Source organism: Tachysurus vachellii, chromosome 19, assembly GCF_030014155.1.
Source record: "Tachysurus vachellii isolate PV-2020 chromosome 19, HZAU_Pvac_v1, whole genome shotgun sequence".
Lineage (NCBI taxonomy): Eukaryota > Metazoa > Chordata > Actinopteri > Siluriformes > Bagridae > Tachysurus > Tachysurus vachellii.
The window spans coordinates 17,001,043-17,021,352 of NC_083478.1; the positions used below are offsets into that span (position 1 = coordinate 17,001,043).

The 20,310-nt window shown below is 37.3% G+C and overlaps 3 protein-coding genes across 5 annotated transcripts; all 3 read right to left on the reverse strand.

Annotated features, from left to right (window-relative positions):
* senp1 (SUMO specific peptidase 1) lies at positions 1-8,482 on the reverse strand. Of its 3 annotated transcripts, none has more exons than XM_060895037.1 (18): positions 7,894-8,482; positions 6,840-6,901; positions 6,558-6,751; positions 6,307-6,388; positions 6,046-6,229; positions 5,419-5,566; positions 5,191-5,309; positions 4,830-5,113; positions 4,226-4,289; positions 3,597-3,635; positions 3,392-3,476; positions 3,147-3,287; positions 2,757-2,888; positions 2,385-2,588; positions 1,964-2,043; positions 1,723-1,807; positions 1,254-1,349; positions 1-1,164 (listed from the first exon to the last, which is right to left on the reverse strand). In XM_060895037.1, exons 1-18 carry the CDS (start codon positions 8,040-8,042, stop codon positions 1,099-1,101), a joined length of 2,214 nt encoding a protein of 737 aa, XP_060751020.1. In that variant the 5' UTR covers positions 8,043-8,482; the 3' UTR covers positions 1-1,098. The 3 variants fall into 3 exon arrangements, with proteins under 3 accessions (XP_060751020.1, XP_060751021.1, XP_060751018.1); XM_060895038.1 differs by having other exon boundaries at positions 4,842-5,119; XM_060895035.1 differs by having other exon boundaries at positions 4,830-5,119.
* Positions 8,483-9,402: 920 nt separating this feature from the next.
* On the reverse strand, positions 9,403-16,187 carry LOC132862809 (protein lifeguard 2-like). The gene is made up of 12 exons (XM_060895085.1): positions 15,995-16,187; positions 14,379-14,454; positions 13,477-13,577; positions 13,315-13,379; positions 12,627-12,680; positions 12,393-12,443; positions 12,229-12,268; positions 12,004-12,041; positions 11,676-11,763; positions 10,841-10,936; positions 10,678-10,731; positions 9,403-10,572 (listed from the first exon to the last, which is right to left on the reverse strand). Exons 1-12 carry the CDS (start codon positions 16,022-16,024, stop codon positions 10,423-10,425), a joined length of 843 nt encoding a protein of 280 aa, XP_060751068.1. The 5' UTR covers positions 16,025-16,187; the 3' UTR covers positions 9,403-10,422.
* A 1,062-nt stretch (positions 16,188-17,249) lies between these two features.
* LOC132862811 (acyl-coenzyme A diphosphatase FITM2-like) lies at positions 17,250-20,301 on the reverse strand. Its single transcript, XM_060895094.1, has 2 exons — positions 20,073-20,301; positions 17,250-19,326 (listed from the first exon to the last, which is right to left on the reverse strand). Exons 1-2 carry the CDS (start codon positions 20,237-20,239, stop codon positions 18,732-18,734), a joined length of 762 nt encoding a protein of 253 aa, XP_060751077.1. The 5' UTR covers positions 20,240-20,301; the 3' UTR covers positions 17,250-18,731.
* Positions 20,302-20,310: the final 9 nt, after the last annotated feature.

Below are 20,310 nucleotides of genomic sequence, written 5' to 3' on the forward strand. Positions count from 1 at the left end.
TCAAGCCAGAACACACAGCCTCGGGTTTTTATTTCTGGAAAGACCAGATCTACATACAAAACAATAATAAAAAGGTACAAAAAATGTATTAAATATGACTTCAATTAATCTGTGTAGACACGTTATGTACAATAATTGCAAATATAGTGGAGACAAAACTAGAAACGGCTGCAAGTATCTAAATATAGTACACTTAGATAAAGAGAGGCGAATATCCTCTGGGGTTGATATAAAATGGGAGGATGCTAGACTGCTGGTTCTATTTACAGTTCAAGTTGCCCTACGCTAACCTCTGTATAGATAAATTATGCTGATCTGTTTTGCCACGCTGCCGCCCGTCCCATCCTGCAGCAAAAAATAGCCATAGGAAATGTGGAGTCTCAGCCGAACAAACCTTCATATAAAAAAATAATAATCAGACTGAAATCATAACTGCTGTAAATTAGACCTCTGGAGAAACAGGAGCCCAATTCAATTAGGCTAATCTGTAAAAAAAAAAAAAAAACTAAAACGTTGTGGCACGTTTAGTCAGAAATGTTTTGCAAAATACAAATGTCTTGACATCAAAAATAGTGTTTTTTTTGTACATTTGTTTCCTTGGTTTACAAAAGTTGAGATTGTCAGATTTAGTTTAGTTTGCTTACTGTTTGAAAGCAAACAGCTGTTGGTCCCAAGCTGCCACCTTCTGCATTAAACAAGTTTCTTTTCAAGTTTGTATTGATGGAAAAAAATATAGAACATTAAGATATTAATAATTGACTTTTGAGTAAAAAAAAAAAAAAAAAAAAAAATTCAGTTTTTTTCAGTTTAAAAAAAAAAATAAAATGTTTAAAAAAAAAGTTAAAATTAAAAATAATAATAAAGGTATATATATCTCTCCAAAACTCAGAACCAAAAGCATGCCAGGTAGATGCTGAATGTTGCAGAGGGGAACATGGCAAAATTATTAGGAGGAAAAACACTTGGGCTTTGTCATTGCGCCATTTCTGTTTGTTTCTCACTCAAGTTTCCAATCTGAGGTATCAAGCACAATTTTAAAAAACCCTCTGAGATAGAGCCTCATGTCATTGCTTTCCTGGGTGAGTTCACAAAGCAATATTATCGTAGAAGTTTCCGGTTCAAGATCTCCCAAACCATCCGCCTCCTAAAATACGGCATGTGTTTCTGCAAGTAAAACAAAAACACGTTGCAACAGGTCTAACAATGAGAAGTTATTAACCGACACATTTCTGAGCCTCACGGAGCAGGCCTACCTGTGTAAATGTGATCGGTTTGTCTTTGGTGATGTATTCAGCATACTTGCATGTAAACATCCCACAGTCACTGCCATTCATTTGCTGAGGAATCTCCTGAAAGATTACAAATACAATTCCACAACTTTTTGAATGTTGGTCTATAAAGTGTATTAGCAAATATACATCTAACAGAGTGTGGTTTATATTGCCGATGAATATATTGAAGCAAATTATTGATTTTGGCTTGAGATCAGCATTATAAAAGCAAACCGCAGGTACTGACTGCCAATACACCATCACAAGGTGGTGTTAGTATTATAGAAAAACATGAAAAGTATGGCAAGCTATCTGTGGCTTTATTGGAGGAATAACATTTAAGTTGCCTTTCGAAGTCTCTTTATCAGAAATTAAACACTTGATTTTCGTTAAACATATACACAAAGCACTTTTGCGTTATTTTCAGTAATGACGTGCGACTTTAACTCACGTTGCGTCTTTTACTATGAAGGATCCAGTCTGAGGTATTGAACGCTTGCTTCTTTTTGTCTTCACTTTCTCGCTTCAAATAATTTCTGTGGAATTGGGGTATACCGTTTATTTCCAAATAAAAATTCCAGAGAGAAAATTTATGACTTGCATAGGCTGAACATATAAAAGCAAAGGTTTTGGGTGAAATGAGCCGTTGGCTGCATCCCCAGTTCCTTTTTTCACTCTGGAAAAGTGCTTACAGCAAAATCCGACAGGCCTCGTCATTGCTCCCACCCATGGAATCAAAATATGTGATGGTCTTTTTGCGGAAATCCACTACCTGCCAGGGAGGAGAAAAAGGAATAAGAAACATGGCTTAAAACCACAGAAAAAAAACGTTTAACTTTTAAAACTCTCATGTAAACAGTAATGCAACAAGCAAAAGCACGAAAAAAAAACCAAGAGCCAATCAAGAGGTGCTATAACCAAAAACCAGTGCAAAAATAATTTAATAATCATTGTACTAAACCACAAACAAAGTTCCACACAAACTGGTTAAGTGTTAAACAAGACACCGGAATTAAGATTGATGGCTCTGCACTGGTGCACTATCAAAGCTACTGAACTTCATGTGTCTATATGGTGGGTTTATGAAACACTGACTGGACTGCAGAGACTTACAGAGAGACACCAGTGCACTCCTAAGTGGACAGGTACCAGGATAATGTCCACAGAAAAAATGTCGACCTTCTTAGTCCAGCGCCGTACAGCTGAGTATCCAGAACTACGCAGCTTGGGAAAGAAAAAGGTGTTGAAGGTGTAGACAGAGGGCAAGTGGGGTGACTTGCTCCTCTCAACCAGCATGTTCATATAGAAGTTTATCACCTGTAGAAAAAGTGGTGGATCCACAGTGATTTCGTTGCTAGCATGTTCTTGAACAATTAAGTATTGGTTTATGCAAAAAAAATCAATATTGCAACACAAAATATGGCCAGATTAGCATTATTCCTGCAATTTGTAATAAAGCTTTGATGAATATCTTCTCGCACTGACCTCATCGTTGAGCCAGTTGAGGTTGCTGAGGGTCTGTAGATCCTTCCTGGTGATGGTGAGGCGAAATCCCTCACTGAGCACATCATCTTGACTTCCTCCTCTTAGTGCCCGGCTCACTGCATTTTCCATGGCCTGCATGTCACACACACACACACACACACACATACACACAATTTCAGAATTCTTTTTTATAGTGCAACATAACTCATTACACCCATAACCTGAACAGGGATCATCAATTGCAGAATTTGCTGATTATAATCACCAAACTGCTCTAATCTCAAATTGGCTGCATTGTTGGCTTTTTTTAAAGCCAGTTTCAGGTCATTTGATTATGATGATATATTTGCTAGATCTTCTGAACAAGACTGAATACACTTTTATTTTTACCTCAGTCAACTCTGGGAATTCCTGTTCCTCTGCTTCAGGCTCTGGTTCCTCAACAGGTGCCACAGGAACCTCGTTTTCTAGAGGGACCCGGACCCGCAGTTCCACACTTCTTAAATCTGGTCTACCCTCACCGGAAAGACGCTAATTTGTTACCGACATGCACAAAACAAGGTAAAGAGTGTTAGAAAAGAGAGATGAAGCAAACCCAGTGAAAGAAGTAGGTGTACAATAGGCTCCAAGCTCACCTTATGCAGAAGCTGAAACGTCAGAGCCTCTTGCTCCTCGATTAGTCTCCGTCTTTCCCGTGCACGAGCATCATAAAGGCTTGTCCTGCATGCACACCGGTATAACACAGACGTAAGCTGTTCTGGTGATAACACTATTACCCCTTAACACAGTTTAAAAAAAAAACCAACACATTTGAAGAAATGGGATATGAAAAGCACTTACAGTTCTTTGATCCACAGTTCGGCTTGGAAACACGGCATGCTGCAATAAAAAAGATGAAACTCATTAGCTTCCTAAAATTAATTAAGGCAGCCTGTCTCACAGACACCAGTCTTCACAAGTCACAGCCTTGCCAAGTCCGTTTTTTTTACATTTTCACTGTTTTTGTGGAAAACTCATTTAGCTGCTATGTGCCCCAAGGAGGAAAGCAGTACACGTGACAAATTGTGAGTATTTGATACACCGTTTCTCCAAAAAATACAGTTGTCAAATAATTCATATCAAGTCTGTCTATACACAAATGAAACATTATCTATAAATGGGAAATACGTTGGATACATTTTCACTGGGTAGTAATTATTATTAACAATATTTACCAAGAGGTAACACAGAGTAAGACATTTTACTGGATGAGTGAGGCAGTATAAAGGATTTTGGGAACAAAAAATTCCAGAAAAAAAAAAAAAAAACAATGTAAAAAAAATCGATGTTATAGATTCATGCTGGATCACACTCGCTGTTTAGTATTTACCAGAACTGCACTGCCAAAATAATTATCTTTACCCAAAAATATATGCTTTGTGTGTTTCAAGAAGTCTTAAAAGTCAAAGGATCAGCTTGAAAAGCATTACCTAGAGCCCTCTGGTCTTTTGCCATGTTGCTCCTCGACAAAAATGACAGAATCCCCGTCATGAGCTGTGAATGGAAAACCACATAAGACAAACCAAGCAGACAATTCTTACAATGACAGAATAACATGTAGTTCAATCTATAAATAGAGTAGACATGTGCCAGTATTATTTTTCAGAATGTCTAGACAATGATAGTGGTTTACTTCAGACTACCGTAACAGTGTGTTGACAGGCACTGTACATAGAGCTCAGTGCACATCATGCATTATGAATGGCTGTCTCGGGGAGTTGCTCCTCCTCACCATAAATTCCATACACAGCAAAATATACAGATTCTGAATCCCTCACCAGACCCTTTTCTTTTACAATGATTAGCTAAATCAGAGAACAAGCTGTCTGACAGGGCTAAATAACTACTACTAGTCATTTTACATTGTCTGGTTGCTGTGTCAGCAAATTAAACAGCTGTCTCCCAAACAGAATGTAATCAGGCAGTGGTGAAATTTTAGCAGTCAATGAAAATACTGTAAAACTAAAGTATACTGCATGCATGCCTTAACTCGAGCAAGGGTTTTGCTTTTATTTGTATGAAATGGAAAAGTACCCGAGTGCACACCAGAAGACTGTGTGTCCTGAGAAGAAGTATCTTGAAGAGCTGCTGGTGAGGGCACTGATTGCTCAGCTAACACTGTTTTTCTTGCAATGTATTTGCCATCTGAATCAGGATCCCATGACAGTATTTCAGGCCCGTTGGAGAGTGCAGAAGGGCTGTGAACTGCGCTCACGCTCTGGGGACTAGGAGAAAGGCTGGATAAACCGAGAGAGGACTCTCCTGCTCCTGAGCCTGCTGGTGAGGCACACTGCAACCTGCGACTTGATGTCAGGAAACTGGAACTGCCAAAATGATCCCAGTAAATATATGTAACACTGTATAATTATGATGTAATACATACTTAGACACTCACAAATCTCGATGTGAGCGCATCGTTGGGTTAGAAGTACAATCATGGAAGAATGATGACTGGCTGCCAGACACCATGGCTAGTAACTGCCTGTATACCTCCTTCTCCTCCTCACGGACCGACTGAGAGAGAGAGAGAGAGAGAGAGAGTACTCAAAATAAGAACAGTATTATTAACAGTATACAATTTTGAACATAGCTTTATAATATTTTTTTTTAAACTGAGTCATACTTCTTGTGCTGTGCAGCGAGTTCTGCCTCTCCAGTGACGGCTGGTGGAGCCAGGAGAAGGATTCTGCACTACTCGAATGGGAAAGGTTTTCTCATACATGCTGGTGTAAGATATGCTCCCTGTGCTTGGCCCAGGCGTTGAGAATCGACTGAGGGGGGGAAAAAAAGAGAAAAAAAATGTTGTGCAGTTACATTTACGTATATAAAAGATATAAACTATTCCTCATACATTTCAGAACCCATAATCTATTTAAGCAAATAAATACATATTGCATTAAGGTCTGCTAAGAAAAAACATACAATACAGCAATTTGAGCCACACGTTGACTTCAGAATTATCGTGCTACTAGAATATTCCTTCCAGAGCAAGAATTATTAAAGCAAAACCTAGTACTACATCTGCCTGGCTGCAAAAATTGCACTCTACTGCAATTCTATAATGCACACTATAATTATCATGGTTCCCTTTTATACAATGAAAATTAAACACTTTACCATGCGTCACTGATTTTATGATACGTTTTGCCTCGATGATTTGTTTTAATTTAATAAACGTCCCCAGGTCCTTTTGCAAACACATTTCTTTTTCTACAGCATATGTGAAGTCAAATTGCAATCCAACACACACCTTGGTGATCTTTGTGCTCTGACATAAAGAGGACGTCCGAGACGAAGAGACGGGCAAGGTTTTGAAGTGCAGGTAGTAACTGGGTGGCCATTGGTTTTGTGTGTCTCATGGGGTGGAAAGCTTGCAGGTACGTGTTGTTTGCTGACCTTTGATAAGGTCACTGATGATTCTGTTCTTAAAGAGTCTGAATAAATAAAAAACGGTATTAAAAAGAGATGCACAGACATGAAGGACAGCTGGAGAAGAGATTTGTCTTGTCACCTGATTTAATGGTCTTCCATTCAGAAGCTGCCTCTGGAACAACAAATGTGTTCTTGCTTGTTTCATGTGGTCTTCCAACAAACTAAGAGGAACAACATGCCCGATTTAAGACATTAATATGAAATATATCTTTTAAACATCATGTAAACAACTTTTATAGAGCAGCATTAAATTCAGTATAATCAATATGACATTATTCTACATTCTCTATACTTTAGGTCACAACATAGGGTCTATGAACAGCGCAGCACCTTGCTTTCAGTCCACATGGTTCCCAGTGAATTGGTTGCATTAGGTGATAATATTTGACTTTGAGGTGGGCCAGGGGAAGCAGGTAGCATGTTCCTCAATGTTGGACTGACGCTGTTGCACATCCACGACGCCACACTGGAGCCATGGGTCTTCATCCCTTCCGCAGCATTCTTCATTGTGTCCACAATATCTCCTAACACAAATAACCAATGGGCCCATGCATCAAAGTTTGTTTAAACATTGTGATCTGCATGTACAGTCCGAACTACTTAACGACTTACCCATTCTAAACTTTTTGACAGCTCTATCCTCTTCATGGTAAATTGCATCCCCATCTTCCAGACTGTCAAAAATCAAACAAGCAAAGGTTTGCATACACATTAGAGGTTGTGTAACACTGGCCAAAGATGGCTACAAGGTGCTTACAAGTCCAAAGATTTTGAGGGTGAAACACTAGACTACAAGGTCCAAGACGTAAGACCTTAAGATCCCTGTGAGTTTTCCCTTCTCCAGAACAAAAACTTCAATTCGGGAAGATCTGTTAATTAGCTGATTAGAACTATAAGGAGTGTTGGGAGCAGACAGGGTTCTCCTGGGTCTAAGAAACCTGTGCACTAAACACACACTTGTGATTGAGCAGTTAGTGAAGCTGACTGGACTGTACTGGACAGAACAAAGGTTCAGTCTCGGTGAAGTACCAAGAGTACCTCAACTCGATCACCTAGACGTCTCCGTACCTTCATTGATCATTCTACCATCAAGACGTACGATCAGTAACTGACTGTATTGCCTTATACCAGCCTTTGCCCTGCTCATTAGTGTAAATGGACAAACAAGGTTCACAGCACGGCAGAGACACGATAGTACGTGGTGCTCTAACGTGTACATTCTATAAAGCAGTTACAATTACATCTAGAGAGATTAAACCACAGCCTCCCTATGTTATTTGGGGGTTAACTAGGTTTTGTGGCCCAGTCTGTATCAATCACGTGTTAAGATTTTACAATATGCCATTGATGAAAATAATATTCCACCACACAAATATGATGTGGTTCCTGTCTGGGCATCATCATCATCATCATCATCTGTTGATCTTTTTGCAGTGATGAGAGAAGCAGGTAAAGTGAGTAAACTACGAACATACACTATCTTACAGCACCGGTTTTATTTAGTAGCCACACGTTTGACTGCCTGATTGCTTTTCCACTTTACTAACCACACACAAATTTCCGCCCACTTTTCAAGCTTCGCGCTTTACTGCCCAGCCCACAGGCGCCTAACTTTTCCCCCTTCTCTAATACTACATTAAACAGACTGTAATCCTGGGACTTTTACCTCTCCAGTGGTCTTTTTCTCTGTGAAGGAGCGTCTTGTTGAACTCGGACGCTGGCGGTCGGATCTCCAGCAGCCGGCACTCCGTTACGAAGAGTTGCTAATCCACTTTCTATCCATTCGTAGAATTTATTGAACATGTTGAAGCTCATTAGAGGAAACTCCTAAATCCACACAAGTCAGATACATTTAACGCCAACGAACTCCCGCCCGCAGCTCGCATGCTAGTAGCCGGAGTTACCAAATGCTAACTAGCTTTGTTAGCTTCCTAGCCTAATCCTCATTTCCAGTAAACGCTAGACCTAGCTAGCTAGCTCGCTAACCTAAACCAAGCTTAACCTCTTCACAACTACCTACCTAGCTAACTAGCTACTTAGCTTGCGATGCTAATACCACCGATAAGTAACGAACGGATATATTTCGTCTATCTTAACTACCTCGAACAGGCTTCTGCGTCTGTGACTGTCTGTGGTTAATTTTATTGAAGCGGCTCGGGAGCGGTACGTAACGCTCTGTATGAAAACGAGCACATAAACTTATTTTCCACGATAAACCTCTCCCGCTTCTTCCTCATTTAAAACCACAACATGGCTGAAAGCCGCGTCTCTACATAAAGCGTTTTCATTGGCGCAGCGGCGGTGACGTACGGCGCGCCCGTGCAGTATTCCTCAACGTGATTCGCCCAATCCATAGCGAAACGCTATGTTGCGTCATCGCCCCTCACTTTAAACATTTCATTAAAGGAGGCGATTATGATAACAGTGTCTATTGTACAGATAGGGTTATGGCATGGCATGTCAATGTAGAATGAATGAATATATATATATATATATATATATATAATATTATATTATATTATAAAAATATATATATGGTTAATTCCAGTATTTTTTTTAATTAAATGAATATACACAAATTTAGTGATGAATTGGAGCTTCTTCAGGAATCAGAAACTGTTTTTGGGAATATAAAATAGTATTATGTCATACACAAGGCACTGTGCATTCACACCTTGGGGCAATTTTGTATACTGCATTCACCTATCAGTTTATCAGGGGGTTTTTGATTAGAGGAAAGAAACCAGGGAAACTGGAGGTAGAGCGTACAGACACAGAGAGAATAAACAACACTCCACAGAAATAGTAACCAAACTCAGGATTGAACCAGAGACCCTGGAGCCACCATAATTCAATAATTTTTTTAAATTTACTTTAACCACTTTACCCTAATTCAGGAATTCCAGACACCCACGTATTCCTTTATATGCTTTACCTTACCTTTACCTACCGACTTTTCAACTAAAAGTACTTAAAAGTTTTCCACATGGTTGGAAGTTTTCTTTTATCATAAAGCTTCTCTTAGGTGCTTAATATTTTGCAAGTTACGTTTTTAAAAATAATACCATGAGAATGATTTTTGTTAGAATACAGGTAATTTATTTAAAAAAAAATAAATAATAAATAATAAAAACCCAATGTGTGTAATGTTTATTCAAAATAATAATAATAATAATAATAATAATAATAATAATAAGTAAAGGACATTTTCCTGAAGGGAGCCAATAACTCTGGTGCCTGTAAACCATAAAGCATTATGTCATCTGTAATACTGAATGTCTTTTATGAATTAACTATTAACAATGTGATAAATAATAGAGATTTTTTAAGAGAGACCATTCAATAAAACACACCAGTATGGAGCTGTTTATTTGTGTCTTAGAGATCAGGCATCAGACTTTTATGTATGATAAACATTTGGCACTGAAGATTATATTATTTATATTGTCACACTTCACAGTTTTTCTGTTACTTTCTGTCAAAAATATATACACCATCAAAACTACTTTGGTATTTTGACACTTTTCTAGAAAGTGAAAATCACCTTGCAAGTTTATGAATCTTGTGAGGCTCACAGTCTTTCTTATTACACGTTATTCATACACATTGCATTACACATTGTGTGTTTTTTTTTTTTAGATCCAGCTCCTGGATGATTCTCAATATACAAATACAATTTTCTCTGATATAGTGGAGTAAATAACATTTTAGCACATTAACGGTCACTTTTTAATGTATTTTAGATCATTTGTGCCCTACTCTATTACACTTTAGTCATTTTTTTTCTGTTTTTAATTATTTCCTCACTGGCTTACTTCTGACTATGTGGTTTTGAAACAGTACATAATTTAATTGTACATAATTTAATATTTTATGACCAATTAATGAGCACTGTTGCATTTTTTATGCAGTATTTTCTTGCACGTAATTACATTTTCCCTTCCTAGGAAAACCTTTAATGTTAGTGTTACAAGTGTACAATTCTTTTCTCAGTATTGGGAAACGTGGCAAAACTAAAGCTGGGGTTGGTAAAGATTAGCTTGAAAATACACGAGCATTACAGAATTCTCATGCAAAGTGAACAGCAATACACACAGTGATCTTCACAAGATTCCAAATCACTCCAAAATACAGCAAGGTGAAAAAAAAAATGCCCTGGAAGTGCATTAATTAGGAGAGCAATGAAAATCTCGGCTCAATCCTTCTGCATTCCAAAAAGCTGGAGGATAAAGGAGAAGATGTACACAACGTCCAGATAGATATTGAGCGTTGCAAAAATGTACTCTTCTGGGCTTATATTGTAGCGCTTTTTTCCCATCAGGAGCTGTGTGTCGAACGCCAGAAACTTGAAAGAAAATGATAGCACCATCAGCAATGTTGAATTACATACAGTGTATTAATATTATTAATGTTGAGCTACAATAACATTCAGCTCCAGGCAGAGCTTTACCATGCTGAACAGTATTGCTCCAAGTGCAGCAAACACGGTCTGCATCCAAGGAACCTGCATGGATAGAAGTTTTAATATAGCAGCTGAAATTGTACCGCACGGTAATAAACGAATCATTCAGGATGTACTTTTCTCTTTTTTTGTATGGAAAATGGATACTTACATGGGCAAAAGGAATAATTAAAGCCAGGACCAGTCCACATATGAAGAACGAGGTGCATATGACACATAGCACACCCTGACATGAGGTCACATCAATCTATAAATAAAAATAAATAAAAAGAGAAAAAAATCCAAACGAAAAATGAACCAATTCTGCCATCTCTCAAAGTTTATTTCTTAGTTATGCACCTGCATGTGATTTCTTCTACTGAATTAATTGGTTCTGTTTCCCAACATAGGGTGGATATGAAAAGTTAAGACACCCCTATTAAAATGACAGGTTTATATGATGAACCAAGAACACGGCTAGCCTTTAAAATAGATGAAAGGACCAGACGGAAACGTGTCAAGGAAGAAAGCCCTTTATCACAAAAAAAAAAAGAAATCAGATGCCAGGGTTCTGGTGCAAGACACTCCAATCTTCAGAAACCATGTCTTCATGGACCTCGCTTTGAGCACAGAAACATATTCAGGTTTCATTTGAATTTCCAGATGCATCATATTTGACCTAATTCAAATAAAAATATGAATTGAGTTTTCTAATTCAACCTTTTTTTAAATACTACTTTTCAGCATCTAAGTTTCACATGGAATACCCAATACACTTTATTGCTCTTTAACGTTTTATGACTGACAATTCCCTCTCACATAAAATTAAAAAAAAACGCCTGTGATTTTACAAATGAAATGCCAGTTGCAATTCATACCTCTCCTACTGGGGGAAAAAAACACAGCAGCATGTTCATCGTCAAATGAAACTTGACAAACTTACATATTAGAACAGACATACATTAACAACAGACCTACAGAGTTTCTGAGACTCATCTTGTACTCACCTTTGTCTGAAAGCTAAACACTGAGACAGTGAGACAGACCAGGACTGTAATACCCAAACAGATCATCACAGATTTGGTGTTGTAGTAACTGTGGGGAGAAAAGAGATGAAAGACAGGGACACAATCTGCATCAATGTGTGAGATTTTGAGACATTTATGACCAAGTGTGAAGTTCAGTCACAGTGTAAGCCCTTAAATTAAACCATGTTAAAATACCTTTAAAAAAATAAATAAATAAATACAAGCCCAAGAACAAATATGCATGCTATACGCTGAGACAATCAGAGCCACAAAGACAAAAGGACATAAAACAGGTTGGATACTGTACCTGGACAACATTCCTGTCATATATGAAAGTGACAGAGTCTGAAATGGGAAAAATTACAGTCAATTCTGATCATTTCTCCAGCAGTTCACAGGAAATTTCCTGCCTTAGACTTTAAGCCTAATCTGTCATTGCTTATACAGCTTAATGTTTTCTCACAGAGAACTCAATAAAATATAGATATTTGCTACATAATGATTATTTTCAAGAAATTGGAGGAAGACTCACGAAGACGGTCAACAAAATCAGGTTCCATGGAAAACGTCTCCTACGGTTACAGATAAAAAAAGTTGCAAGTGAAAATCTTAGCGGTCTTATTTATTCATGAAAGCTCAGTATTAAATGTACCAAATGTATGATTTGATCTGTCAGTGTTATGGCCTCAGTCTCACCTTGGCTGAACGCAGCAGGACAACGTCAGGTAGGTTACAAGGAACACTACACTGTATGTGAAAATAAAACACAGTCATTCAGCAGTAAACTTTTAGCATCATCCATTATCGTTCAAAGAGTAAATTTTTTGACATAAAGCTCTGAAAGATCCAACCATCTTAACACAGACAACAAGTAGCTCAGATTAAGGTGAAACATCATGTTCAAACTTATTTGCACCATTTTTGACTTACTATGATGCCCAGTACCAGCCAGGATTAGACTGAATGTAGTCCTTTATCGGCTCACTGAGAAGGAATGAAAAGGGAAAAAACATTAAAACTATAGTCATGTTTAAGTATTTTTCACAATTTGTACTTTACAAAGTTTCAACCTGGATGGAGACAATTTTCACATCTTCCTACATGTATTCTTGTACTCTAGTGTACTGTAGCTTTGGCATTATGCCTAGGGATGTTGTCCTGTTGGAAGGTAAACATCAGTCTCTTGAAAACTCTAAAAGGATTTACACTATGACTTGTTTCCTATTGCTTGCTAAATAAAGCATCCCTACAACATGATGCTACCACCACAATGCTTCAGGGTGGGTTTTTGTCAATCATAGCACTTTCATGCCAAGGCTAAAAAGTTGCATTTCTGTATTATTACCCTTTTCCCAGCATGCCTTCTGGCAAACCCGTATGCCTTTTTTTTTCTTTTTCATTAAGCAGGAATTTATGGAGCTTTGGACCTCTTCAGCTAGTAATTCTTGGCCTCTTAGTTGCTTCACTGACTAATACCTTCCTGACCTTCCAGTCACTCACATTTGGTGGATGACCTACTCTTCTTGGAGTCTTCATTGTTCCATATTTTAAAACATTTTTAATAAAAATATACCAATTTGAATTGAGAGAAAGCTGTTAATCCGGGTAACACACTCACCAGAAAGTGAAGAGAGACACGATGGCCAGAGTGACAGAGAGCTGGAGTAATAGGATGGCATAGACCTGCACATATACAGTACATCCAAATCAGGAAACAATAAACTAAAACATAAATCGTTAAACACTTTTGTCTGAATTGTCTGTTTTCCAGAATATATACCTTCCGTATAAATATCCGCCGTACGTTCACATCGTCCCAGCAGAACTGCGTGAACATTTCTTCCTCATTAAGATAAGTGTCACTGTAACTGGGGCTTTCACCTTAAACATCACATATGGTGTCAAGAAGGTTTGTTTAATCACAGCTTTATCCATAACTGTTTTAAGAAAACAAATTCAATCAGAAACCCACTCAATTCCCTGCTAATATTGACTCAGGGTGCTGTGGGCTGAAATCATTTTTACTAAGCGATTGGAAGTAGTCTGGAACATGATGAAGCAGTTCTGGTGCAGATGCTTTAGTATTTTTAGTTGTAGTATCATGATGCAAATCAGTGTTGATCATTTGGGGAAACCAATAGAGGGTAACAGCTTCCATCAGACAGTTATTTAGATTGTTCATTGTGATTTGGTGTGTGAATGTGTGTGTACATAGAGCACATGTGATGGACAGAGCGTATTCTTTCTTTAAATTCAGTGTTTCTGTGATTGGCTCCAGATCCACCACAATCTTGACGTTTGATTTTTCCTCCATGTTATTTATTTTCAGGTTATTTTCTGCGTTCTGTGTTTTGATCACATTAACATGTATCATGTTTTACTTGAGTCCACACGTGCATAATATGTAGATGGCTGCTACTCACATCCTAAATCACATTTGAATGAAAAATTTGAAGTTTTCCATAACAGAGGATGCAGTTAAACATGATTTTATCATTCATTTTTGTTCTTGTAGTCAGATATAAACCAAACCACCAACAATTTTTTTACTAGTTGGTCAAAGATATTGCATTAGGCTGCACTGACCTCATGTTAACAAATTTCACCAAATTTCACACGTCATTCAAAATATTCAGCCACAAGAGGGCAGAAAAGTGCAAAACCACACATTTGTGACGTTACCTGCAGTCGCCTCCTGATAGCTTGGAGGTTGAGGAGTCTGTAATGAACCTTCATTCGACTTGTTTTCCACTGAAAGCTGTAAAAAAAAAAAAAGCTAATTACAAAAGAATAAAGTGTTTATCACGCCCGGAAAAAATAATGATTACAAATTTAAATGCTTTTTTAATCACTATTATCTGAAGAAACAGTTGCAAAAGCATCCATACCCAATGTTATTATTACTCAGCAATTCGGCTAGGATTGCTATTTTAACAGTATGATAACAAAGGAAGCGATATCCAGCCTCCTAAAAAAAACTAAGCAGTGATTTGAGCTGTTTTCAGATAGTTTACATTATGTATAAATGTTTAATATTTAGAAGTGACTTAACTTGCCCCAGTATATAATTAAAGGTACTTATTTATTTGCTTAGCATGTTAGCATCATCAGTGTATGACTGATTGTGTTGTTGTTGGTAGTGATGGAGGTGCTGGTTTATCACTTTGGGGGCATTTAAAAAACATCCTAAATAGGCTTGTATTGTGGAGCTCAACACAACCAGATTGTAAAAACATGTAATTGTTAATATAGTGGCATTTTCCGTGAGGATATTTAGTATTAGTATTTTTAGAGTCCAATGTCAGTGCTATGTAACAATCAGAGGTAAAGCTATTATTTTTAGTATTCCAACACATTATATAACAGAAGTGACAACATTAACGTTTCTGGAAAAATAGAAACTTGTCAGCTTATAAGGCAAAACATTTCAGATCATGTTGTTATTGCTGTTACAGATGAATATCGGGTGTCAAGAAGAGTTCCGCTTTGTTCTGGGCCTCCTCACAACACTTCGTCGTTGATTATTTTCCTATAAGATCATTTCCTGTCAGGTTTTATTCTTCATAAACTATAACGATATTGTGGACCATGTTAAAACTAAGAAATACTCATCATGTCAACAATAGAGAAACATAACAGAGATTGTGTAGAAGGGATGCAGAGAGAAGACAAATGTTTAAACATCTTTTAATGTAATGTTTGTTATTCATCAAACAATATGAAATAATATATGTATTTTAAATTCAAATGATCAAAATAGAGCAGTATCATAGAGTTATGTTTGTGAATCATCATTAGGGTCAGAGATATAATTATTTAATGAATAAATAAATAAATAAATAAGTAATGAGTTATAAGAATTTAGGAGAAGGGCTTTTATGATAGAAGGTTGTTATTATTACAGTTATTATTATTTTAAATATTATTTTACCTGGATAATATTAAAATATATGTAAGCTTTCATTAAGTGTTCCTTCTGCAGCTATAAGTATCTCAGTTATATTTTATCACACAAAACATGTGACTGAATAATTTATCTATTTACAAAAATAAATATATCCCTATGCATTATCTGTAAATTTATTTTAATGCTGTTTAAAATGTTTTATTATTTAGGCTTGGGCTGAAATGAGGTCATCTGAATTGTGTACAAAAAAAAACAAACCCTAAAAATAACACTGCTCATCTTTAATCTCCATGGACTCAATTATAGTGGAGTTGAAAACGAACCCAGATGGAGTGAAATATCACAATCATCTAAACCCCCAGGTAAGATGTAAGATGTGTAAGGATCTTACCTTTCCTTGAGTCATGGTGTCTGTTTTCATCAATAGCCCAGTATAGTTCTTCTGTATTTCTTCACTCTTCTTCTTGTGTCTATTCCACAAACATGTTACGCATAAAGAGGTGCTCTACTCTAAATGTTTAGATAAAACGTCATGTACTGGTGCAATACTGTAATCCTACAGAGAAGCTCTGTTAATCAGACCGCTCCCCCTCCCTTCCTTAGATTCGCACATTCTAGCAACATCCAGCAATAAAGAGAATCTACCGAAGCCTAGACTGAACCAAACCTCTTAAAAAAACAGGGGTGTTTTTTCCCCTCCACATTTCACATGCACTCAGCAATGAATCACTGATACGGCCATGGTCTAGAGAGATCTGGAATGATCAAGCAGCACTGAGAGAGAAAGTGAAGAGGTTGCGGTTACAAACCCAGGACTTTTGTTCTTAATTTGTTCTTTCTGGAATCTTTTTTAGCATCTCTTGATTATCCCATTTATCTGACATGCTTTCTAACCATACTGTACACCAGCTGTGTCCAATCTTATCCACAGAGGGCCTGTGTGGGTGCAGGTTTTCATTTCAACTAGGCAGAACCCACACCTGATTCCACCTGTTTAATCAGTTGTTCTTGTGTGGACTCTGGTGTGGATGAAATGAAAACCTGCACCCACACCGGCCCTTTCCGGATAATTTTGTACACCACTGCTGTAGACAAAATGCTAATGCTGTCCAATTGGGTGGTTGTAATTTCAGTCTCAATGTTAATATATCAATATATAAAACCCAGGTTTCTTCCCCAGACAGGTTTGTATGCTGAGCGGTATCTTTAAATTGTCCATATTGTGTGAGCATGACCTGAATTGGGTAGTCCAAGATGTTCCCTGTCTTGTGCCCTGGGACAGGTTGTGTAGTATAGGATATCAAACTATGAGCTTTTCACACCTACTGCATTTGTTAAATACATACAGTGTAAATTAGAGAGAAGCAAAGTACAGAAAGTTTAGAAGTAAAGGAAACAAAATGCACTAGGCCAAAAAAAGAGAGATGATTTTTAATGTGCAGATTTTACATGGCAATGTTGTATCAGTCAGGTCCCCAATATACGTCCTCATAAACACTGAGTGATTATGATTAATATGCATCTAAATAGTTCCCTTCTAATCTAAAAAGTAACCCTTGTACATCCCAGGAACATATCTAATATCTTATGTCTTTTATCTACAACTGAATCATTCATAATAACCAAATAATAGGCTTAATAATGAATAACTGGGACTTTAAGGGGTTAATCAGTCAAGACAAGCCACTTAGGTTACATACAAATATCTTAAAGGCAGAGCATTCAATACTTTTAGTCCCAAATGCAGCAATAAAGTGTCATAATATATGACATTTACATGTAGGTTTTTAGCTAATGTTTCAAACATGCTACAGGAAAACCTGCATTACACTCAGAGGTAATTTTATGAGGTGTGACATTTGCAAACATCTCTAACGTATGACACAAATAATATTCAGCCAAAAAGAAAAACTAACCGCGCAGGATAAATAATTATAAGGGCAAACGCTTGTATATGACGTTAAGTTATAACAAAATAACAATGAGATTATATTTACAGTGTATCCCAAAAGCTAGTGTTTGATAGAAATCTTGTAATGAGGAACACTAACGATTGACTGAGTGACTGGTTCTGTATGTAGTTATTAGGATAATTAACAAATAATAGCCTACACAATAGCGTTCTACATAAAACAATAAATGGGCTCGGCTCAACCTGACACAGAGCCACTGAAGGACATTTAGAACAGTTTAAACCCTAACATATAGAGGTTATATACAGTGCAAGGTTGAAGTTAACAGCAAGTCCCAAAAGTCTTTTATTTGTTCTTACATCAGCAATTGACCAAATGTGGTTCATTTTAATACTTTTTATAGTTTTAAGTAAACATTCTCCTTAACTCAATTTATAAGACCAAAAAAAAAAAATTACGTTACCCAATGAATCATTCTCACATTTTTTTTTGGAAAATAACATTCCAACTTTACCCCTTAAAACAAAAATCACTGACACGGGAGATCTGAGACACAGGCGTTTGTTATGTTATGTTTATATAAGCTGTTGCTATAAGAATGATAACCTGTTAGAACTTGCACATTGACATAAAGCTGTAATGAACTTCTTCTGACCAATCAAAATCAAGAATTCAAAGGTACTTGGAGATAAACAAATATAACCTCTAGCAATGCTATATATAAAACCTAGCCAAATTGACACTTTTTTCCTTTAAAACTCTTTGCTCCCAGTGCATTATGGGTAACACATACAGCAACAGGATACTACACAACATAAGCATCATTATAATCAACAAATTCTGCTCGAACTGAAACTGTTCTAGTGTTAAGGAGATTTTTTTGAATGGCTGATGGACCAATAAGAAAACAATAGCCAGCGTAGCATTGGGACACACTTAAATTGGGACACACACTGAGAACATTTCATAAATTCTCAATCTGAAGCCACTTTTATCAAATAGCAACAATAAGCTTTACACTCTCCGATTACAGTCAGTTTTGGAAACATCAGCTGCTAACCATTTGCATGAGTACAAATCCCTTGGTCACAACCGACCTTTAAAAAGGACAGACACGAACACATGTAGTGTACCTGCTTATAACCCTGGTCAAAAGGTTGGTGTCTTAGATTTGCATGTCAGTTTGTTCCACTGTGATTATTTCAAGACTTCAGTCTAGTCATGTTGTTTAGGGTCACTCAGGGTAGGAGGAAGTCCAGGTGAAAAAGGTTTCACGTACCAGCACTTATAGGTCACACACCAACCAAACACACCTATCCCAGTGCCCAGAAGCTTCTGGGTCATGTTATGGAAATACACTGAAGTGCAGGCAAACATCCACACCCAGATAAGTGAAATAGCACTAAGGGCGAGGTACAGGGCATCAAGGATTATGGGTCTGGTTGTGCAGTGTTTCACAAGGTGAAGCATTGGAACCATTTCTTCCATGATTAGAAGTGTTGAATAAGATAAAATGAAGGAATGGCCGGAAATGTCAAAACCTTCCCAATAGTTGCCAGCATTTTTGCATTCTGTCTTTGTGCTGAAACCCTCTTGGATCTTTTCCATGTCGGGTGACTCGTAGCATTTACCTGAGACATTTTCAATGTAAAAAAAAATCTCAGTGCAGATGTACCAATAGGCTGTGGCTACCACAAGAGATGCGAGGCGTTTGGACACGAACATGAGGTTTCTGTTGTAGGAGTTGGACAGAAATATAAACGGTATCAACAGGACCAGGTTCCATCCCCAAGAGACTTTCACAAAATAGCTGTAAGGGGGGAAAAAAAATAAAAAAATTAATAACTCAGATAATAAACTGACCTAGGAATAACTAGATAGATAAATAGATAGACAGACAGAGAGATAGATAGATACATAAATAGACAGACAGACAAATAGATAAATAGATAGAGACAGATACAGACAAAAAGACAGACAGAGACAGACAGACAGACAGACACAGACAGACAGGCACAGACAGATAGACAGACAGAGGCAGACAGACAGACAGCCAGATAGATAGATAGACAGCCAGATAGACAGACAGGCAGATAAACAGACCTATACACAGAGACATAAATAGATAGATAGATAGATAGATAGATAGATAGATAGATAGAGACAAACAGACAGAGACAGACAGATATATATATAAATAGATAAATAGACAGATAAACAGATAGAGCTAGATATATAGACAGGCAGAGACAGACAGATGGACAGATTATATGATGATAACTCAGCACACATTGTTGCAGTAACGCTGTATAAAGTTGCACATGTTACAGAGGGCGAAGTGTCTGGGGATTGGTGACTTTTGAATTTAGAAACTTTATTTAAAACAAAAAAAGACACGCAACTCATCTATAAGCATTGTGACACTTTACTGATGTCCTGAAGCAGGTCGTTACTTTACTGAATAAACACTGAACCAGACACCGAGTACAGCGTGTGTTCATTGTGCCCCAGTGTGTGTTCATTGTGCCCCAGTGTGTTAATGCAGTTTGTACTCACACGTTTAACGGGTTTGTTCTGCTGCTGAAGTGCGACTTAGGAACAACATCCAGGTCCTTTAATAAAGATCCTGCACAACAAACAGCAAAGAAAAACAACGCCAAGTACCTGCGGTTATAAGTCAACAAAGGAAGCGATTTATTCATGACGACGCTTAATGCAGACATTTTACTTCAAGAGCAAACAATTACAACCAGCTTCAAGATCAATGACAAGAAAGATCATTAACGGTCACTTC

Bases quoted from the DNA above. Each gene is read 5' to 3' on its own strand.
- senp1 (XM_060895035.1), bottom strand. From the start codon at position 8,042: ATGAGCTTCAACATGTTCAATAAATTCTACGAATGGATAGAAAGTGGA. The intron at 6,752-6,839 runs GTAAGTCGTTAA...TATTTGTGTTAG, and splicing joins TGTCAAAAAGTTTAGAATGG to GAGATATTGTGGACACAATG. The intron at 4,290-4,829 runs GTACTTTTCCAT...TTCCATTCACAG, and splicing joins GTCTTCTGGTGTGCACTCGG to CTCATGACGGGGATTCTGTC.
- LOC132862809 (XM_060895085.1), bottom strand. From the start codon at position 16,024: ATGAAAACAGACACCATGACTCAAGGAAAG. The intron at 14,455-15,994 runs GTAAGATCCTTA...TTTTTTTTACAG, and splicing joins ACACCATGACTCAAGGAAAG to CTTTCAGTGGAAAACAAGTC. The intron at 12,042-12,228 runs GTGAGTCTTCCT...TTCCCATTTCAG, and splicing joins TGATTTTGTTGACCGTCTTC to ACTCTGTCACTTTCATATAT.
- LOC132862811 (XM_060895094.1), bottom strand. From the start codon at position 20,239: ATGTCTGCATTAAGCGTCGTCATGAATAAATCGCTTCCTTTGTTGACT. The intron at 19,327-20,072 runs GTGAGTACAAAC...CCCCCCTTACAG, and splicing joins AGAACAAACCCGTTAAACGT to CTATTTTGTGAAAGTCTCTT.